General features: G+C 27.8%; 1 protein-coding gene across 2 annotated transcripts in view; it reads right to left on the bottom strand.

Annotated features, from left to right (window-relative positions):
- The window catches only part of Ca-Ma2d (Ca[2+] channel Muscle-specific alpha2/delta subunit), a 138,274-nt gene that overhangs the window by 65,116 nt on the left and 50,850 nt on the right, over positions 1 to 22,308 (bottom strand). Inside the window, exons 8-11 of one of the 2 annotated variants that reach the window (XM_075360143.1) lie at positions 20,463 to 20,673; positions 14,154 to 14,290; positions 9,066 to 9,206; positions 1,765 to 1,863 (exon numbers count right to left, since the gene is read on the bottom strand). In XM_075360143.1, coding sequence (XP_075216258.1) covers positions 1,765 to 1,863; positions 9,066 to 9,206; positions 14,154 to 14,290; positions 20,463 to 20,673 — 588 coding nt within the window. The remainder of the gene's footprint in view (positions 1 to 1,764; positions 1,864 to 9,065; positions 9,207 to 14,153; positions 14,291 to 20,462; positions 20,674 to 22,308) is intronic. The other variant, XM_075360144.1, reaches the window with a different exon arrangement.

The raw sequence follows: 22,308 nt of genomic DNA on the forward strand, positions 1-22,308 counted from the left end.
CTATTACTTTTGTTTCAACTTATTTGAATAAAACGTTTAAGTATTGTGGCAAATTATAAAATAAAGAGTGCCCTTTTTGCCTGTGTTTAAGGTAATGTAATTTGAACATTACATAAATTTGTTAATAGATTAAAAAAACAGTGTTTAAACAAATATAAATGAAAGTTTTATGTTAAGTTTTTCTAATTTTCAATATCAATGCTATTTTAAAAAAATATATATATAATACTACTTCAATTTTTGTTATATAGGAATTTTTTTTTCACTGAATTACGCTTATTGAAACTAAAATATGATATTTATATAATTTTCATTAACAAGATGAATAATGGTCATGAAAGAAAGAAGAATTTTAATTAAAAATGTTGGCAATTTCTGTTTTTAGCCAAGGCAAATTGAGCTACTTCAGATTGCTTTACAATGGAACTGCTGTACAAAAAAGTACTACACCTATAGTACATTTCAAGCTTAATGTAGTAACTGTATTCTTTCCTAACAGTTGGAGGTGGTCCCATCTATTTTAATTGAACAATTTATTTTTTCACTATCTTTTTTCAAACTGTTGTTAACTGAAATCATGGACATACTGTAGTAAAATTATTATAACACACAGTTCAGTGAAAAAGATTTCCACATTTACTAAGAGCTAAATGTTTTTTTAATTAATGGTTGACATATTCAAAACAAATTATCTGAAAAAAATGTTAAAACTCTTCTTAAAAAATATTTAACATTAAATATTTATGTAAGCTAATAAAAAATTTATGGAATATTGAAACTGCTGTCAGGCAAAAAATAAAGTTCTTCTTGTGAATTTTTTTGTAAATGAAACAGACTTTCTCCGAATAAATTCCATTTCATAGAATAATCCAAAAAAGGTTTAATAAATGTACAAAACTCAATTTTTTCCATTAAGTGATTTGTAAGATATAATCTTTAAAAGAAACTTTTTACTTTCATTAAAATTATAGTCTAAAGTACATTGTAAGATAACTTCCTATTTTAAACTGCTAATGACTTTTTTAATTACTAGCTTTAACAAAATAAGTTTGTTTTTTCAGCTAACAATGATATAAAATTATTTGTGACAGTAGAATTCAATATACAGGCATCATAATTTTCCACAAGTTTCTGTAAATGTTTGGGAATGTATCAAGCTGATTTCAATATGAAGTAGGATAGTACAGATCAGAACCTGCAGAATCCTTTCCTTCAAGTGATTAAAGGTTCAAGGTCGATGCGATAAACCAAATTCCTCACTTCTACTAGAAAAAGTTACCAGTAAGAACTCTGTACAAGCCATTCATGTTGACCCAGCTAACATTCTAGAAACTGTAAAACTAAGCAAAAGACAGTAAAAGTAAATATGATAGAGCACTATCTTGTGTGAATTTAAAGTCAATGTGGTTGACCTAAAAAGCCAAACATTGGTTAATATGTTTAAATACAAATCTGCACTTGTTGTTTTCAGAGTAAGAAATGAGGACTTACTTTTTAACTATACTGTAACAATTTATTTTAATTGTAAGAGTAAGAAATATGTAATTTCACTGAAGATCTATTTTAAATAAAATGAAAGTACTTTTGTTGAACCCTTTTATTAATGATGGATTTGGTAGATAAAAATATTTTAAATTGATATATACCCTTTTTTGTATCATGGTATACATAAAATAAAATTGTAAATAATCTTCATATAAAGACTATGCAATTCATGATATTAAACACTAGATATTAAGCAGAAATAGTAAAAAAAATTCTTACTTCGTTATTTTTATTCTTTTTCTTGTCATAAGCAGGTCCAGAAACAGCTGTCATCATTCTATATTCCTGAAAATCTGTTCTTGGTTTGCCCATTTCATCCTGTAAAAAGATATAATTAAATTGACTGATTATTTTTAAAAGGCCTGATAATAACAATGACTAAATTAAGCAGAAAATGTGTAAAGATTTATTGCTTACTTTTCCCCTCTTAACTGCATACTTATTTTGAATATAATAAACTTGAAAAAAGTTGGAATGAGACTGATGTATTAGAAAAACTCTATCTCATATATTTGAACTGGTTAATTTTTTAAACAGAGTTGAAAAGTAGACAAGAATAAAAATGCAGAACAATATATAAGCAATTGCAATGTAAAAACACATTAGTACATTATATAAATTCACTCCTAACTGTATATGTAATTTCTTCATCTTCCCTTTACTTACTTTTACAAATAAATTAATGCGATTACAGATGATGAAATATATGCAATAAAAATTTATCAGGTACAATAGAAAAAATAATTCCACTTTGCAGTAATAAGATTTCACATCAGTGTGGCACGGTGACAAAATTGTTATCATTATCAATATAATTTGTGAACATTATTATCAATAATATTATTATTGATATATATAAAAGAGATCATATATGATCATAATATATAAAAGAGAAACAGAAAAATATATGCTGAGATATTTTTATAAAATTTAAATTATTTAATAAAAATGTTAAATAGCAATTCTGGAAGTTTAAATAATTTTAAATCCTAAAACAGTTATTGGATTTGGAGTTCTCTTAACTGATAATGAATTATTGATTTCACATTATTGTAAGTTTATAAATATTATTATTATTTATTACTAATAATGCTATAAAATAATTATTTATTATTTTTACTTCCTTGTACAAAGTAAAGGAAGTATTGTGATTGTAAAAAATATAGGTTTCAGATTTCAATGGAAATATCCATTTTGACCATCCCTGATTCCATTTTGACTAGTTTGGGCATGATGTCTGTACGTATGTATCTTGCATAACTCAAAATGATTAGCCATAGCCTTATAAATACAGAGTAATATAAACAATTATTAGCAACAGTAGTATTGTTATATTACAAAGCAATCAGCTAACTCTATTTTTGAAGATAAGTCAGTCAAAATAAGTAGATAAGTTACAGACTTTAGTTTAATAAACAAGATATTCTCTTTCAAAGATGTAAGATTTCCATTACCTAGGACATTGATAGTAAGAAAAATGTATTAAATAAATAATAAATTTTAATAACATTAACTACTGTATTTTATATTAAGAATAATTATGACTTAAATGTTTAATTTCATATTCTAATATATACTGTAATATATGCATGTAGAGGGCAGAATAACTTTGTTTTTACTAGTTTAAGTACCCATGGTTTACATGGGCTAATACTGGAATTATTTTTATGATTAATTTACCATGTTAGCTGTAAGCTTGCCTATGGAAGTATGAACTGGAAATTTTGTATGAACACTTTGTCACACTTGTGACAAAGTGATAGTATAAATGGTTTGTGCAAATTTAAGCCCCGGACTCCTTTTTAATCCCTTAAGGATTGTTGATCAAACAATTTTTTACTTGCTTCCTAAAGACCTGTTTAGGAATAATTATGGCAAATTCAGCTTTCTAGCTATTTGGGAAGTAGAGATTTAGTGAGAAGAATAGGACTGTTCTCTTTAATACATAAGATTGTTTTACACCCCTCTTCACTGCTCTCAGGCATTAATGAATAAAAGATTCCTTTGCAGTAAGGAATTCCTTTGCAATAGTTTACTGCCTACGAATATACCAACCAGACTACAAGTTTCATGCTATTTTACGTAGCAATTCTTTTTATTCAACCTCTATTTAATTTAAACCTATAAGATCGTTAACAAAAATCATTTATAATTAATTTATTAAGAAAAATAATTTTTAATTACTTTATTAAGATTCTTTGGGTAATAATTGTACCAAATTTCTATTTTCTAGTTTCTGAGAAAATAGAAAAATTAATAATGGGTGAGTCAGTAATGGCTTCCGAATTCCACAGAATTATTATAATGTCCAATAATTACTGTTCACAACTTGTCATTTCGGAATGCCACCATTATATCAATGATTTCATTCTATAAAGGTATGATTTCATTCATATTTTTTTTAAATAAAACATCTGTATGCAGTGTAAACAGTGATAGAACTAAGTGTAATAATAAATCTTTCTCACACCTGTAACATTACATTACTTGTTACTGTCTAGAAAGTTGGTTATATGTAAAAAAAAAAATGAAGTGATTAAAATAGTAAATAATACAATGGTAAAAGAGTAACACAAAAACATTTCAGTATAATATTTTTATTACTGATGTATAAAATAAATACTGAATAATCAACATTTATTTCAATATATCAATTATGTGCTGTACTTTACTGATAAATAAGTAAAATCAAAACAACAATTAATACAGTTTGATTTATAAAAAAGTGCACAATTATATTTATTTCATAAATAAATCTTTATGAAATTCATTTTCCTCCAATCAGTTAATAAGATTTCTTTGCGCGATTAAAGTTTAAGTAGTTTTATATAATTCATTACTTTATCTAATTGGCAATAAAAATTTTTAGAAAAACTGTTCATTAATTAATTCAGGAAATTTAACATAGTAGACATAACATATCTTTAAAACAATAAATTTATTTTTCACTTTTAAAGTAAAAATTCCAGAAGAATGGCACATTCAAAATTTTGGCTAAAACATATAGAAAATGTTATATAACACAGGAAAAAAATGCTTTGGAATTGAAGACCATGATTCATTCATTCATGAACTTAAGTTCATTAGGAACTGCCCTAGCACCAAACAACTGCTGGGGCAGTTCCTTTTTTATTTGTGAAATTGCAGATCTTCCTATTCTTGATGAGTTCTATAAAAAATTATCTACTTTAAGATGTTACATAATAATTTTTAATTTCCTAATTTTTTTAAAAACTTCATTTCTTTTCCTCAAATCTTCAAAATGTATTACCCATTATTTTCAAATAAAACCTTACAGATTATCTGTGTATTTATTACTTTTATCTTCAGATTTTTCAGTTAAATAAGGTCTGATCTGCTTTAACAACAAAAAAGTATAACTGTACTAAAAATATCATCAATGCTTATCAATTTTCATTTCATCATTGAAATCAGTTCATTTTTATTTTTGTTGTTTTCATCATGTAGTTTGTTTATTAATCAGAAAGTAGAAAGCATCTTTTAATACCTTATAAAATTAACCAACAATAGATTTTACTAATATATTTCATGAATGAAATTCTTTCATATACATTCTTTGAACATAAGTCACATACACACATGTTGAACTCATAGTTGTAGTCTACATGATATCATTGTGAAATCAATTACATAGATGATTTTCCAAATGAAATTGAGTTTTTTCTTGATTTCAATTTTATAAATATAAATCATTTGGCTAGATCTCCAGTGGAGGAATTTCACTATCCCTTTGAACTTATTAACTCAATTACTCCTCGTCTGTCATGTGGATATTTCCATTTACCACTCATTCCACAGGTGGGTGAGAGTATTCTAATAGATATCCTGAGACATTATCACAGACAACTTGTAATATTTGGCTAGTTGTAATGCAATATGTATTTTATTGCAACTTGAATTTTTAATCCAATGAACACTTACTTCTTCCACCCAGAAAAAAGTAGGTCTGAACACAAAGTAATCAAACCTACTATTGGTGTGGAATTTGAAGCCATCCTGTTAGTGGGTTGCATGTCTTATACTGTTATTTTTTTATGGAAACCAATTGATCGTTTTCACTATCAATTGGTTTTTGAGCGTTTCCTAACAGTAACTGTATAATAAGCCTAAGGGCTAAACTTCCTCTTAGGTAAAGCCAGATTTCCTGATCACTTCTAAAATATAATGTAACAATTAAAAAATGAAAATAGTATCATGACTGAAAAGTTCCTAGCTTTTGATTCTTAACTACCTACAAATCTTATTCATAATGACTATCATAAATTATGTTTTTGTACAACAATAATAATAATTATCATTGCATAATCAAATTATTATTTACATTCTTGCAATAAACATGCTTGTCTGTAATAAAAGCCAAGATAAACCTAATCTCATATAGTTTTTCTTGTATGTTTGAAATTCAAAGTATATCTTTTCAATGTAAATGTATTTTTTCCATATTCTTAATATTAATTATTTATTATTTGGTATCATTATTTAATCTCATTAATGCAATAATGAAATTAATATTGACTAAATGTTATAAAAAATGAATACCAAAATTTGTTAGTAAATGCAAGTACAACAGACAACAAGCAATGAGAAAAATAAGTATGTAATTTACAAGCATGTACTATAAATAAAGCTTATGACTGACATGATTAAGAGGTGATATGTTTTGTTTACCACAAGAAGGAAAACCACTTACAACCAAGATTTAAAAATATTTGGTATCATGTGCCTATTTAAAAAAAAAAACTGCTTCATTTAATAATCCAATACTGTAGGGTGGACGTTACTCCATGAAAATAATCTTAAATAGACTAATTTTGGTCTGATATTATCATTTTCGTTAGCAATATCTGTATAAAGTACATTTTAACAGAACAATATTTAAATAATGTTTTTAATAGTAATACAGTATTCTGATGTATAAAAAATATGTATTAAAAATACATCAATGATATAAATAATTGAATCATGCTGAAAAAAGATTGTAGCAAAATCATGGTACCCAACACTTCATTTAACTCAAGACAAAAATTATGGGCTAAAACTAAATAAAATCATGCACAAGGTCTATACTTGTAGTTGAAAACACAACCTAAACCTCTAAACACTATTTAACATGACCCATTTTATTATTAAAAATAAAGATTTACTTACATGCTTTCAAGTGTTTTAAAAGAATTTAATACTCCGGACAAAAATAATTAAAAGAGCAATGCATTTTTTTTTACATATTATGCATTATGATAATTCTAATACCTAAACAGTCATATTTTATTGTAGCCATATTTTCTCTGTAACTATCTTACACTGGAAATGAACTGTAAAGAAAATTTTATCATAACATGACATTGCTAAGTAGTTGTAGAAGAAAATAAAATAAACATTAAAAATGAAGTAAAACAAACTTTTTAAAAATATATACTCAAAAAGATTTAAAAAAATAATTATTCAATATTTTTCAATTTTGATTTTTAAAATTCCGTAGCAAATTAATAACAAACAACTGCTAACAGATTACTAACACTTAATTTGATATGGTTTTGAAAATATGAGATTAATGAATTGAGAGAGTATTATTTTTCTCTTTTTCTAATTTTTTAAGTCAATTTTATTATTTTTTTTAATTTATTTAAAATTTTTATTTAAAATCTTAATGGCAAACTCATAAAGAAAATGCTGCTCTTATAATACAGATGTTTGCAAGAAACACTAAGGTAAGAAACCTGCAAAGTGTAAAAAAAAGAGAAAAAATTTAGAGAAATGGTATGGAAACTGCTACTGGCCATGAACTAAGTCTCTCTGAAATGCTGCAATATCTGTTATTATTTTACCAAAGTTTTTCAATCAATTTTATTGATTCTTGTAGAGGAGAATAGTCTGAATGTGAAATGATATCAGAGACATATTTATTATTATGCTATAAAAACCAAATGATGATAAAAAAATTGAAATAATTTAAACTTGTACAAATATTCTTTTTTCATTTAAAAATATCTTATGTTGAAGTCAATGCAATAAACTTATTACTAGAAGGGGGATAACTCAAATCGGAACAATTGGTAAAAAGTAATGCTTTTACATGCGTACAGTAAAATATATTTTTAAAATAATAAACCAATTTCAAAGAACCACCCAAAAAGTAGATTTTATTTCTTTTTTATTTTTGTCCTTTTTCAATCATTCATACTAACTTTCAACTTTTTGAAGATAGTATAAAATTAAGAGCAACAACCTCGTAAATGTTAATGTGGCATCAATTTCAAACCAACAAGACTTAAGTAAAAATTAAAGAAATATTTATTTTAGCTTCTCTTTTTTAATGAGGATAGCCCTGCACACATCATGTCTATGTAAAAACAAGCAGAAAGAATGAGAAACCTACTTCTTGGTAGGTGATAAACAATGTAAAGAGACTCCAGATCATATCCTATGTTTTCGAACAATTTTTATTAATTTATTTATTTTTTTTTGTTAACAGTACTTTGAACATCAAAATGACATCAGGTTACAAATTATGCTTTAACAGTTCACTACTAAGAAATGTTGAAATGCAAATAACTACAATCATCTCTGCAGACACGTAATTTTTCATTAGTAAGTACCACACCAGAAATCTTGAAAATTTACTAAGGGATGAAACTATGAACAAAAACATCTTCCTCTTCAATGTGTAAAAAATAATTTATCAGAATTTATTAACAAAAAAAAAAAAAAAAATGCATTTGAACAAATAAGGAGCCTCTTCTTTTTTTAAAAATTGATTAAAAATAAGAGCAGATTAAATTGATAACTGTCTTCTTTTTCTGAAATCTGTTAAATACAGGAAAAATGTAATGTTTATTTTTGTTACTCACATAAGTATGTGAATTAGCATATATTTTCTTTTTTCTCATTTTTTTCTTACCTAAATATAAATCTAACTTCATAACGTTAACTTCACAGAATGTTTAACACACTGAAGAAGTAATTAAAATAAAATTCTTCAAAATCACTGAAAGATTTTCAGTAAATAAATCTTTACTTTTAGGTTTTTTAAATCATGCAAAAAACAAAAGATTTTTTAGAGATAATAAGATCATAAATGTGGTGTAATAAGAAAACTAAAGTGTACCTTGAGGGAAAAAACAATATTAAGCTTTGTAAAAAGTAATAATAAATATCATATAGTTAAAAAATAGCATTTATTTACAAAAGCTAGTAAAAAAATATATAAAACATTTATAACATCAATGGAAGAAAACTACTGAAAAACCATCTTAACTAATGAGTTTGCATGCCAGTTCATTTTATTTTTATTTTTTTCAAAAGAACCTTTTGGAACAGATATCAATGTAAGTATTCAAAATAATTTTAAACATTTAATACAAACATCCTCTGTCTAAAACTGGATGTGAACAAATTTGGATGCAATCTATTCAAGGAACAATCAGTAAAGAAAAAGAAAGAAAACGACAATAAAAATCATTCATATGATAACATCCATCGAAAAATCAATCATTTACTACCTGGCCCTGTACTTTAATGTACTTATCATCTTCTTTACGTTGACTGAAATAACCAATTTGATTAGTACTATGTATTTGTAGTCGCTGTTTTTGATCTTCATAACTCATCACATCATGAAGCCATGTGGCTACTGTAGGATCCTGCAGAAATATCAGTAATAGTATTTTTTTTTTACAGCAAACACTACCATGAAAAAACTTTTATCATTTTTTTATAAAAAATATTCAAATTTAATTTTAAATAAACAAATAAAATTTCTCTTTAGTATTATTTTAATTTAATCAATCTAAGTGTCCCTCATCCTCCTAAAGTAGGATATTAGCAGTGGTGATATGACACTAACAAAAACAATAATTAGTAGAAACTGATTAGAAGTGCTTTTAAGGGTTAAGGGAAAGCCTAATAGAAGCCTAAGGATTTAGGACAGTATTTCAGATAATATAGTTACATCTTTCGAGATATTAAAAATACAAAGTGTAAGTCTTAGGCACTGCTGAAGAAAATAAGCAAGAAAGAAAAAACAAAAGGAGTAGGAAACATGAGGACTTCAAAAAATTGTTTAAAAATAAAACCCTGAAATTTACAAATCTCCATCATTTTTAAAGTAATTAAAAGGCCCTTAAATATGTACCAATAAAAAGGAGGGAAGGAGTAATTATGGAAATGATGAAAGCCTAAAAATATCTTTGAGCTATAATACAAAAAGATGATGATTTTTTAAAAAAATTAATATGAAATGAAAATAACACTTTAAATTGAATAAATGTATTTTACAACTTACAAATTGCATTCCTTTATATTAATCATAATATTATAAACAAAGTTATTAAATTTAATTTCAAAAAGCTAACTTTTTTAAATTTAATAATTAGTTTTTCACTTTTAATTTTTTAGAAATTATTTGTTATTGAAATAATTTGTTGTTGAAATTAATCATAACAGGTAATTTAAATAATTATTTCCAGTAATTTATGCTACTGAAAGTGAACAGATTAGTAAAATTAATAAAATTATTTAATCTGATAATATTGTAGCAGAGTTTGAAGGTCAAAAAATTACATAAAAAAATAAATTGAAAATTGAATATTATTGTTAATATTGGAAACATTTGAATTGAAACTGAATATGTGGTGTAATTTTAGTTGTACACAGAAGTTCAATAAGATGAATTTTGGGGGCTTTAACCATTCTCCATAAGTATCTTGCAACATCTTCAGGTACTGTAAACATCTTTTTCAAGTTTAGTGTACAATCAGAAGCATCTTCAATTTTCTGAACATTTTACTTTAAACTCACATTTTGAAAAGTATCATAGCAGAATTTTTTAAACATCTTTGCATATTGGGTATTGTCAGTACCTACTATTATTTTAATTATCATTTTCAAATTATATAATACAATCTTGCTTATTAGTATTAGTTTATACATGTATAAAGAAGCTACAATATATGTGATGAGAGCGGACAAGTTTGTCCTACAGCAAAAACAAGAGTGACATCTTCCTCATCATCAGTAGGAATCACCCACTTCAATATAATTGCAACATCTCCCCACTCTTCATTTCAGTGAAAACTAACTGCTTCACTTACCCTAACCAACTCTCCAGCTTGAATCAATACAATGAACAGAACATGACATACAAGGTCTGTAAATAAAGTAATGAGACTGGTTCAGAAAAACTTTTTATTTACAATTTAATCACCTTCAAAATAGTTCCCTTGAGAAGCCACGCAATGCTTCAAATGGTCTTCCCACTCTTCATAGCAGTGTTGGATCTCAGAAACCAAAATATCCTATAAATAGTCTATTACATTTTTTTAATCTTCTCTATTGTTCCACAATTGTGTCCTTTGAGGTGTTTTTTTTAAAGTCATGAACAGGAAAAAGTCGTAGAGACTCAAGTCAGATGAATAAGGAGGTTGAGGAACTACAGGAATATTTTTCATTGCCAAAAACTCATTAACTGAGGGCGTAGTGTGACAAGGTGCATTGTCATGATGCAGCATCAAGTTGTCTTTGATGGCTGGTCTCACACAGGCAACCCTTTTCCAGTCTTTCAAGAATTTCTCGGTAAATATATTGATTTACATTCTGTCCTATAGGCAAAAACTCCTTATTGACAATGCCATTACTATAAAAATTAGCATGGTTTTGATTTTTGATTTGCTCATTTTTTGATTTTTTGGGAGATGGTGAATTTGAAGTGTGCCACTCCTTGCTCTGGTGTTCTGTTTCTGGATTATACTCAAATATCAAAGATTCATCACAAGAAAAATTTTTTTTTAGAAAATCAGGATTAGTTTCAATTCGCCCTAGATGATCGTGGCACACTTCCACCCTGTTGTTTTTCTGTACAACAGTGGAGTTTTAAATATTGCATAAACTTTTTTCACATCCAGTTTGTTTGTTAAAATTTGATGGACAGGTACAGTTCAAATTCAATTGTTCTGCAGTCATTCTGACAGTTAATCGTTGGTCGTACCATATCAAGTCTCTGATTCGCTCAACATTGTTGTTACTTTTTGATATTAATGGTCTTCCAGAGTGTGGATCATCCACAACTAATTCTAGGCCATCTGAACATGCTTTAAACCCCCTAAAAACTTGGGCTTGTGACAGAGCTGCATCTCCATACACCCTTCACAATTTTGAAAAAGTTTCAGTAACATTCTCACAGAGTTTAACACAAAACTTGATTGAACAACATTGCTCATAATTAGTATCACTCATTTTTGTAACACAAAACAAAAACTCATTTCACGAAAAATTTGTTAACATCTCATGTGGCAACAATAGACTAAAAATATTAATACCTAATATAAATCAGCTGTTCATATATAACCAAATGTTTACTAGTAATTTTCTAGTGTTGACACTTTGGCTGCCAAAAAAAAAATATTAGTCTCATTACTTTATTTACAGACCTCATAAAATTACTATAAAATTTGTACATTTGAATACAATTTATATAGAAAGATTAAAGAAAATATTTCCTATCATGTGAAGATTTAACACAATGCTATTTTAAGGAATATAAAATTTCAGTCTAACTATGAAATTTCATTATAACCAGATACCCTATAACTTGTAAGATAAAATCATTTCAATATAATTTGTTCTTCCTATTTGAAATTGCATGTAGCTGAAAAGATAAAATGGTAAAATTGCTAATAAAGCTCAGGCTAGAAGAAATAGCAACATCCTAATCACATGCAAAATAAACTGACTAATGCTAATAATAAACTAGCTCAAACTAATCTGATATGATAAAACATTTGATCAGTAAGTAAATATTTAACTAAGCCAGCTGACTGTGTAACACTCCCCACAGTGGTGCTGTGGCCTTACCACTCATAGGTCCCTATAAAAGACCAGCAGCCTAATGCAAGCTCATTCCATCGACAACCAACATCTGGAGAAAAAGAAAAAAGTTCCTTGGCCGGCCAAACATGGGACCTCTCAGCAGAGGCCAACATCCCCGCTAGAGCAGCAGGACTGGCCACCCCATGGTAGGAACCACTGGACATGGACACTAACTTCCCGCCCCAGCTTGCCAGGCTTCAAGTATCCTGGCCAGCAGGCCCACCAGCGTGGGATCAGTTGGGGAGAACCGCCTCAGCCACACTAGCAGAAGACGACTGACACCGACCTGACACTATGGGGTTCTGGGGGCCACCACTGCCATACTGTAGTGGGGACCCAACTGCCACTAAGGGGAAGCTCAGTCTGATTCCAATGGATGAGTTGCAACTCCCCGACTACAGCCAAGCTAACATCACTGGAGACCAGCTTCCAAATCCAACAACCCTTCTCAGGACTACCTCGCAAAACACACAAATGGACTTTTTCAGGGCCACCACTCCAAAAACCTCAAACAGCCCTTTTCGGGACTACCATAAGGTTGTAAAGTGTCACGTGCCATTGAAGCCATTCAGCGACAATGTAAAAAAATAACACTTTTGAACCATTGATGAAAACGAAAAATACAAAAAAAAATCCATAAGATTTTTTTACAATTGCTATATAAACATTTTTTTAAAATCCAATAAAGGAATGCAATAATTTGTAGTACTGTTAGTATAAGTGAATTAAATAATCGCACATTACAAAATAAAAATTTAATAAACCTGAAAATAAATTTAAAGCATTATATAAATTTTAATATACTGCACAAAATCACACAATAATAAAACAAGCAGTTATTTTAAATAGACTTGACACAAAAATTAATTAATTACCTACTTAAATGCAGTAAAATATTTAATAATATTATTAAAATAGAATAAAATATGTTAATTATAAAATAAATACAAATGAAAAAAATACCACAACTTTTTCCTTTTAGTTAGGAAAATTCTTGTACTTTCAGTACAGAATAAAATACACATTAAGACAAAATATAGACTTTTTAAAAATAAATGACATTAAATCATTTTTTACTTAGCTGAATTTGTGAGAACACAGTATGAATGCATAGACAATTGGCTAAGAATTGCAAACAAAAAAAAATAATGAAAATTAAAAAAAATATTTTTATTTTAATTCCTAGCATTATATTAATGTGCACATTTGTAATAAATTTTCCACAACCAACCAAACAATGCTGAAACAGCAAAATAAATAATTTCCCATATAAATAAACAATAAGCTTTCAACTTAAAATATAACTTCATCTAAGTAAATAATTTGTACATAATGTGTTACTATATATAAGCATATCATATATTATGCCATAAATATTAAAATATTGTGTGTATTAAACTGAACTGGAAGTTACATATTAATGTGAAAGAACGTAAACAAGGGAAGTGTTAACATTTAAATCTGAATCAGCAAATTAACAAAAAATGTAATTATATAAACATTTTTTTGAGAAGCATTTTTACTTTTCATAACCAATTGAAATACCTATAAATAGTTATAACAGTTGAAAAATAATTACTAAATACTGTTAAAATTGTTACTTTCAAATGGATATTGTAATACTTCTTTCAAAAGGTTGATGAAGATAATTTAAATTAAAGTAGTTATATACATATATATATATATATATATATATATATATATATAAAATAAAAGTAACTGACAGTAATATCTGCAAATGGATGAGTCCAAGACAAAGGATGTTCAATTTCTTGCAAAACTAATGGACGAGCAATAACCGGTATATACTTTAATACTTGACTTCGTACTTCTTCAAGCGTTTGTATGTGCACGTAATAACCTAAAAATTAAAAAAGTTATAAAACATATAATTTAAAACAAATAAATGTATTATAATGAAACAAGTATATTTAACTAACAGAATTTACGTTGTGAAAGGAGGATATTAAAAATCTCAATTGCTTTGTAATTATTTCATTAGTAAATACTTCCTAAAAAAGATTCACATAGGATTCAAAAGAGATTTAAATTTAAATTTTAGTTGCCTAGGATTTGCCAACTACTTAGCTTTATTAGCTAATATTATCGCAGAAGCCAGAATACAAATAACAAGTATAGAAGAACTTGCGAATAAAATTGGACTTAAAATTTCTTATGAAAAGACTAAAATGATGGCTATAGATCTTTTAGTTATTAATTCTGTGAATATTAATGGAAACAAAGTATAACTTGTAGAAAAATTTAAATATCTTGGAGAGATCATTACTTGTAATTGTAATGAAAAACAAAATTGGACTGAAAGACTTAATAAATTATTTAAAGTGCTACAAGTAACCAAAAATACTTACAAAAAAAATCGCTCTCGATTAACACTAAAATTAGACATTACAAAACTGTGGTTAAACCAGTAATTACTTACGCGAGCGAGACTTTATTTAGATTAAATCAGAAAAATTGGACTGAACCTTTGCTTAAAGTTGAACGCAAGATTCTTAGAACCTGCATAAACAAAAAATATAAACACGAAAATCAGTACAGATTATTGCCTAATAAATTTCTGTACAAAAACTTCGAATCCGTAATTGATACTATGAAAAAGAAGCAAATTTCTTTCTGTGCACACTTGTTAAGATTACAGGATAGGATTACTAAGAGAATTATCGATTAAATTTTGGTCTTTAAAAAATCCGCCATTATGGATCAAAGAAATTAAAGAAGACATGCAAGAATTAAATTTGGGTTACAAAAATTTACTTAATAAATCCGAAAAATTAAAATTTATTAAAGATCTGAATACCAACTTTAAAGTAAGAACTTTTAATTATACAAAAAGGGTTTATTCAGAAGAGGATCAAGAGGGTAAAGAAAGATCATTAAGAATGACTAAATATTGGGAGAAAGTAAAAGCTAAGAACTTAAAGGACAAAAGATCGGCAAAAAAGACTTGAATTATTCTGACTAAAGTGGTTCTTTGCGGCCGTAAAAAAAATAATAAATAAATAAATAAAAAATACTTCCTATACGTATATTCATATAGCATTGTTTAATTTTGATGATCCACAAGAACATACATTATTAAAATGTAACTTGGCCAGTGGATTTTAACTTAAATTTACAACCTTCAATTTCCTAGAGAATAAGTTATCAGTATTACCATTAATAGATTTTTACATTAACACTTCAACTAATATTAACCAACTTCCTTTACTAAGAATAAAAGTAATATAACATTTTTAATATGCATGCCTCATAAGGTTCGACTAATAGTTGAATTTTTGCAACTCTCTTCAAAAATCTTAAAACATAAATGTATGTTATTTATTTAGGGTACTAAAGAAAACTACTGAATGTAAAATGTGAAATTTCATTTATTATAATTAGAAAAAAGTAAGCAATAAAATTTATAAAAACGTTTGTTTCACGCTTAGCATTTACCAACAGTTGTTATTCACTCAACAGAGTGAAGTGTTTATACTCTTACTGAAATATTAGCCACTGAAGCACCTGAATAAAATGCTAACATTATTATTAATGCTAATAGTATATATATATATATATATATATATACTCCCATCTTATGTATAATATCATCTCTTGGAACTCAGAAAAAAACTAAGAAGGTGTATTCAAGATACAAAAATGAGCTGTCCAATCAGACTCATATATGTCTTATTCATGGGTGTATATTTATTAATGTGCAACCTTGGTTAAAAAACATTCACTTTTTCTTAAAAAAAAAAAAAACAAAAAAAAACATTCATCTCTACCTAACCAAACAGTAGAACTGTTTTCAGATAACTAGCTCAGTACTTCAGGTTATGAAAAGGGTCTTATTATGCTTTCATTGTAATGTTTAATTAACTACCAATTCATTTAAAAGATCTTTCAACCAAATTATTTAAAATAAAATTAAAATATTCTCTTTATAGAAACAACATTACATAGAAAAAAAGTTTTTTCAATAAGCTACTAATTAAAAAAAAAAAAACTAATTTTCTGCATCTCCATTTAGCATATAGAAAAATATATACTCAAATAATTTTCAGTTATTCCTTAATGTGTTATTATTTAAAATTATTTCATATATTTTTATTTTTAATTATGGATTATGGATTTAACTACTTCTGTTTTTATTTTATAATTAATTGCCAATTTGAAATGGTGCTTTGACCATAGTTTGATCATATTTCTCTTAACCCATCAAGGAAAATGCTGGAGCAGTCCTTTACAATTTCATCTGACGATAAGCATGCCTATTCATTATTATTATTAGTTCGAGCAGCCATGTGGAAATTGCGAAGAGGCAGGAAGGCCGAGGTATTTGGGATGTGGTTTCGAGCCAGGCCTGTACTGGAGCGGAATGGTGATCTCAATGCACCAGTTCTAAATTTCTAGCAGTTGCCCATCTCCCACCTATGGAGGAGGCGTTACAGCCTCGTGATGGAAGCATGGCAGCAAGAAAGGCACACCACAAGTAAGGGAAGGTTCTTATATATATTTATACAGGATCTGGGGGGATGGTATGTCTCTCCTTCATTATTAAGGGCAACAGGAGCCCGAGTGCTCTCCAATCATGTAAATTTAAACCAATATTTGTTTCGGTTCTACCTGACAGCTGATGAGCTGTGCATCTGCGAGGAGGTCCTATCGAACGAACACATGATGTTCAATTGCCCAGCTCTTGGAGGGGCCAGGATCAGGCCACCCTGGAACTTAGAGGTCAAGGGGAAAATTGGCCACTCACAAGTGCCGAGTCAATGTGGCGAGAGCCCATTGTTGGACCATGTGGGAGTTCCTTGATGCGGTTGCTTTGTTCAACCGACATCAGTAGTTTACCTAAGGGAAAAGACTCCTACCGCGCTGCTGTAGTAAGCTAACCGAGAGAAATGGCTGGCTACCAGCCAGATTAAGGCTCCAAGCGCTTTAATGGTGGAAAGGTACTTGCTGGCATTCAGCGGCCTAGGCATGGCAGCAAATTGCTGTCTTTGACAAGATAAATTAATTATTGATAGTTGTGTATGTTTTAGTAGTTGACGGGGTACGCCTACCCATTTTAGTGATATATGACAAGTGGGCGGTGGTTCATGCAAGCGAGTGGTGTATGGTACCACGCTTATTCCGCTCCCACTTTTAGGTTAGATCTAGGAGCTAGTTAGGACACTGGTCGCTAAACTGTTTCATTGCTCAGTAGCCGTTTGTGGCACAGACATTCGGTCTTGTGCTTTAGGGCGAATGAATGGGGTGGTGGCGGGAGAAATGCCAAGCAAACAAATGCCTATTCATTTCTGATACTGTTTGCATAATACATTCATTATTATGAACCAATCAAATAAAAGATTTATTTACCAATCACCATGTAAAATAATTTTGATATTTGACTATACTGAGAGCTCTGACATTTGTTATTTTGTTTTAAAGGCTTTTAAAGATGTTTAAAACTACTAATTGAACTCGTTTCAATCTTTATATTTTAATAATTCCAAAACACAAAATATTAGGTTATTTTTGCCTTGCAACATCTTGGTAGCCATAGTAAGTAGTTTTTATTACATGACTGCCCAAAAAAGAGTGTAATGTATTTAGTTGGGGTGTATCTATGTTTTTTCCACCGTAGAAGCTCAGTAGCTAACCGATTTAGATGTATGACCTTGCAATGGAATCCTTACATAGAGAGTCATATTCTATATAGATATATATATTTTTTTTATTTAGATTAAATTTTTTATAGTCTATTGTTTCTTTCTTTTTCCTCTGAATGTTAAATAACTATATATAATATAATATTTTTTCAGTCTTCATAAAGTATAGAATTGGAGAATATTCTTATATTTATTTTTTCATGTTCAAACGTTTTTGGACCCCCATCTTCAGGGATGTATTTTACATTTACACATAAAATTATAGCTTTCTACTTTTACTTTGTAAAAATTGTTTATTGATAATAAAATTTAAAAAAAAATTAAAATCAGAACAAATATTTGCTCAGTCAAGAGAATGAAAAAGTATTTAATTAAACATTTTTTTATCAATAAATATTTTTTACAAAGTAAAAGTAAAAAGCTATAATTTTATGCGTAAATGTAAAAAATAAAAAATATATAAAAATCATCACTGAAGATGGGGTTAGACCCAAAAACATTTTGAACATGAGAAAATAAAGGTAAGAGGAGTTGTTTTTCTAATTCTGTACATTGTGGAGACTGAAAAAATATATACATAATAAATACATAATTATATTATGTATTTATTTATTTATTTTATTAGATCAACCAAAGTACAGAATAAATAAAAATAAAGTAGGATGACAGATGACTTACCTTATTCCACTATATATACAGGAGCGCTTTCACGATTTACTCATATCAGCTGCATTATAAATTCATATATTCATCTCAAATTACATTACAAACTTCGTAAAATATAACAACATATCATGCATTTATTTATTTTATTAAAAAATTTAAAACTTTAATCTTTTTATAATTTTATTTTAAACTTTTATTCAGTTAAATTAAAAATTAAAACAAAATTTAAAAATATGAAAAATGAATTAAAATTAACATTAAAAATTAAATTGTAAAAATATGATGTCAAGGCATAAAATCAAATTAAAAGTAACAATTAAAAATCAAAAATTGAAATTAAAATCAAATAAAAATAATTTTAAGTAAAGTAATTATACATGTTGTCCATTTAACTGAACTTACTTTACTATACTGATTGAAATTTCTGATTCTTAAAAGAATTGATTTAAAAAAAAAAAAATATATATACAAAATGTATCACAAAGTTTGCCCGGGACTTTCAAACCCTATTCTACTCATGAAAATAATGGAAAAAGTTCATATAAATATTATCCTAAAATGCTTCATTTACGAAGCATTTCAGCTACCCTGGTGAAATGAGGTCGTATTGAAATTTTTAGGATTATAATTAAGGGGCAGAATTAGTAATTTTTAATGGCTTTTGACCTGAAAACTCGAATAAAATAGGTCCCAGAATTTCCATATCTGCAGTCGTTTTTGAAGAAATCTGGGGTAAAAACCAATAAATTGAGATAAAATACCACATTTTTATGTTTGACATACAATAACTTTGTTAAGTGGGTAATAAATACATAAAACTTTTAAACAAAACTTGTAGAAAATTTAATTCTGAAAAAATGGTGCAAGATAAGTTGAATAAAATAAAGGAAAGTTAAAAAATTCAAATTTTATTTAGATACACTCATATGTATACATACTTTTTTCATACGTATACATACTTTTTCTAAAATCAATCTTTTCAAAACCCACATCTCTCTGTACTAATATATATATATATATATATATACTGTATTTATAATCCAACTTGATCCACCTAAGTACAAAAATTAAAAAGTAAATAAGATGACACTGACCTTATTTTTTCATAATCTTTACAATAGTGCTTTCGTGGTAACCCACATCTTCAGTTTTTTTATTTTTATATCAAACTAGATGTTAAACTGAAAAAGATAATGTCTTTCAGTTTAAAATGACATTATGGGAATGAAAGATGGACAATGAGGAAGAAGGAGAGGGTTTTGAGATATGGATATGGAAAAGAATGGAGATGAATGAATAAACTGAAGAATGATAAATTAGTGAATTAGGATTGAAGAAGAAAGAGCATTTATGCTGGAAGTAAACAAAAGAAAAGGAAACCAATTAAGACATGAGGTTAGAGGAAGTGGAATCTTGATAATAGCTCTGGAAGGGTCAGTAGAAAGAGAAAAGAAATAAGGAAGAAGGATGAAGTTAATGATAAGGTACAAACTGAAAAACTACATGGTAACAAAGAAGAGGTTTGGGACAGAAATGGATGGAGACAGCAGTGGTAAGGAGCCTGCCACTAGGCAGAGCAGATGGTTAAATATCACTGTGGAGAAAAAATAACTTTCACTGAAATAATATTCTGTATCCATACTTCTAGGTATTTACAAAGTGAATTCTTAAATAGTATGCAATACAAAGTATACTTTAGTTTCATACCCCGATTTAAACAAGCCATCCACTGAATTTCTCTAACTTTGGTAACTTCTAATCCAATTAAATATGTGAAAACACGGACTGGAATATGAGTTCTGTTTTCAAACCAGTTGTATTGTTGAAAGACCTCAGTTAGATTATCTGTTACACTGTCAGTAATTAACATTATTGCTTGATTACATGTTTTTTCAGGACAGGCTTTAGTCTGACGATACTAAAAAAAAAAAAAAAAAAAAAAAAAAAAAACTATTAATCAAACACATTTATATAAATGCATTAACACATATCAAACGTAGAAAAAAAAATAGATTTTTTGCCTTCAGCCATACAACTTTTATATTCCTTTATATTCAGCACTAATCATTACATTTCAAAATAATCTTTATTTACTAACATTATCTTCTTTATTCTAAAATTTGTTATAAGTACATTAATAAATGTTTCATTATATAATTGATCAACCTAATTTTCTACTGGTGAGGATTTACCTTAGGATGTGTTTTTCTCTAATTTGAATTAAAGATCTTTATTTTAAGCTTTGCATATCAATCTGATATTCAACATCCTTCTATTATACCAAATTTTTAAAACCTCTATTCTCTTCCTTTTTAAATTTCCTAGGTTATATTTTGTTACTACTATTATTATTACTTTTTGTTACATAGTATACTCCATAGTTAAATATACTTTTAAATTTTCTTGTAATTCTAAAAGCTATGTTTCACTAGCTTTTTCCTTTAATGAATTTTCTCTTACCTTATGCGAATTTCTTTTAATACCTTCCTAAATCTCCTATGACTAGTGTCCTATTAACTGGGCAAAATGTGAGCAATGCAAGCAGTTTAAGATATTTTAAGATATGCCTATGTACTATGTTGTGTTATGTAAAATATATTTTGATATGTATATTATACAAATTTTCTTAAAGAAAAACTTTTTGGAGGTCACAAAACAGTTTCTAACTTTTTTTCTAAATCAATATTTTGGCACAGCATGTCCTACCCATGTCAAACATTTAAGAGGTTCATTCTCTGTCACCTGTCTAAATAAAATTCTTCTGGTAAATTATGTTCTCACATATTAATATTTCTCTTAACATTATTTTCATTTTTGCCACATTTCATTCATATTTAATTTCAAATTAAATTTCCTCCTAATAAAGAATACTTTTTAGTACTTAGTACTTCTGCAACTTGATTTTAATTTCAGCTATAAGAAAATTATCAATGGTAAATTTTAACACCATTATGTTTTCTCCTAGTATTGTAATTCAACATAAATTTTATGCAACTCATTTATTGTTGCCTCAATATAAGCACACAGAATAGACTATCTAGCCTTTCTTGATCATCACATGTCACCCCATTATAACATATTCTTAGACAGTTGTTGTTTCACATGACCCAACTGAAATCATCATACATCATCATGTCCAACAAAATAATAGTTAAAAAATTTACGTTTTCTTTCAATAAAAAAAAAAATCAGTACATTTTTTTAACATAACATTGATGTTATTCGGATATCCTTTGAACCATCACCTTGAAAATCAATATAAGAAAGCTATCTCAGCAGATTGAAATGTTGTATGGAAGTGTTCACAAAGCCCCAAAGAAATTAAAATTACGTCCATATTGTATTCACATCGTGCACAAAATGTGAGAACCTGATCACTAAAAAAGACTCAATGGTAGACTCAACAAATGGTTTATGAATTCAGCAATAATCTGTTCTTGACATTTTCTTTAGTGACAAGGTATGGTTTTATCCAAGTGGCTATGTAAATATCCAGAACAACTGATATTGGAGTGCAGAGAACCCTCTTGTTTTGCAAAGACTAAAAAACTAC

Source organism: Lycorma delicatula, chromosome 3 (genome assembly GCF_047948215.1).
Source record: "Lycorma delicatula isolate Av1 chromosome 3, ASM4794821v1, whole genome shotgun sequence".
In the NCBI taxonomy this organism is placed as follows: domain Eukaryota; kingdom Metazoa; phylum Arthropoda; class Insecta; order Hemiptera; family Fulgoridae; genus Lycorma; species Lycorma delicatula.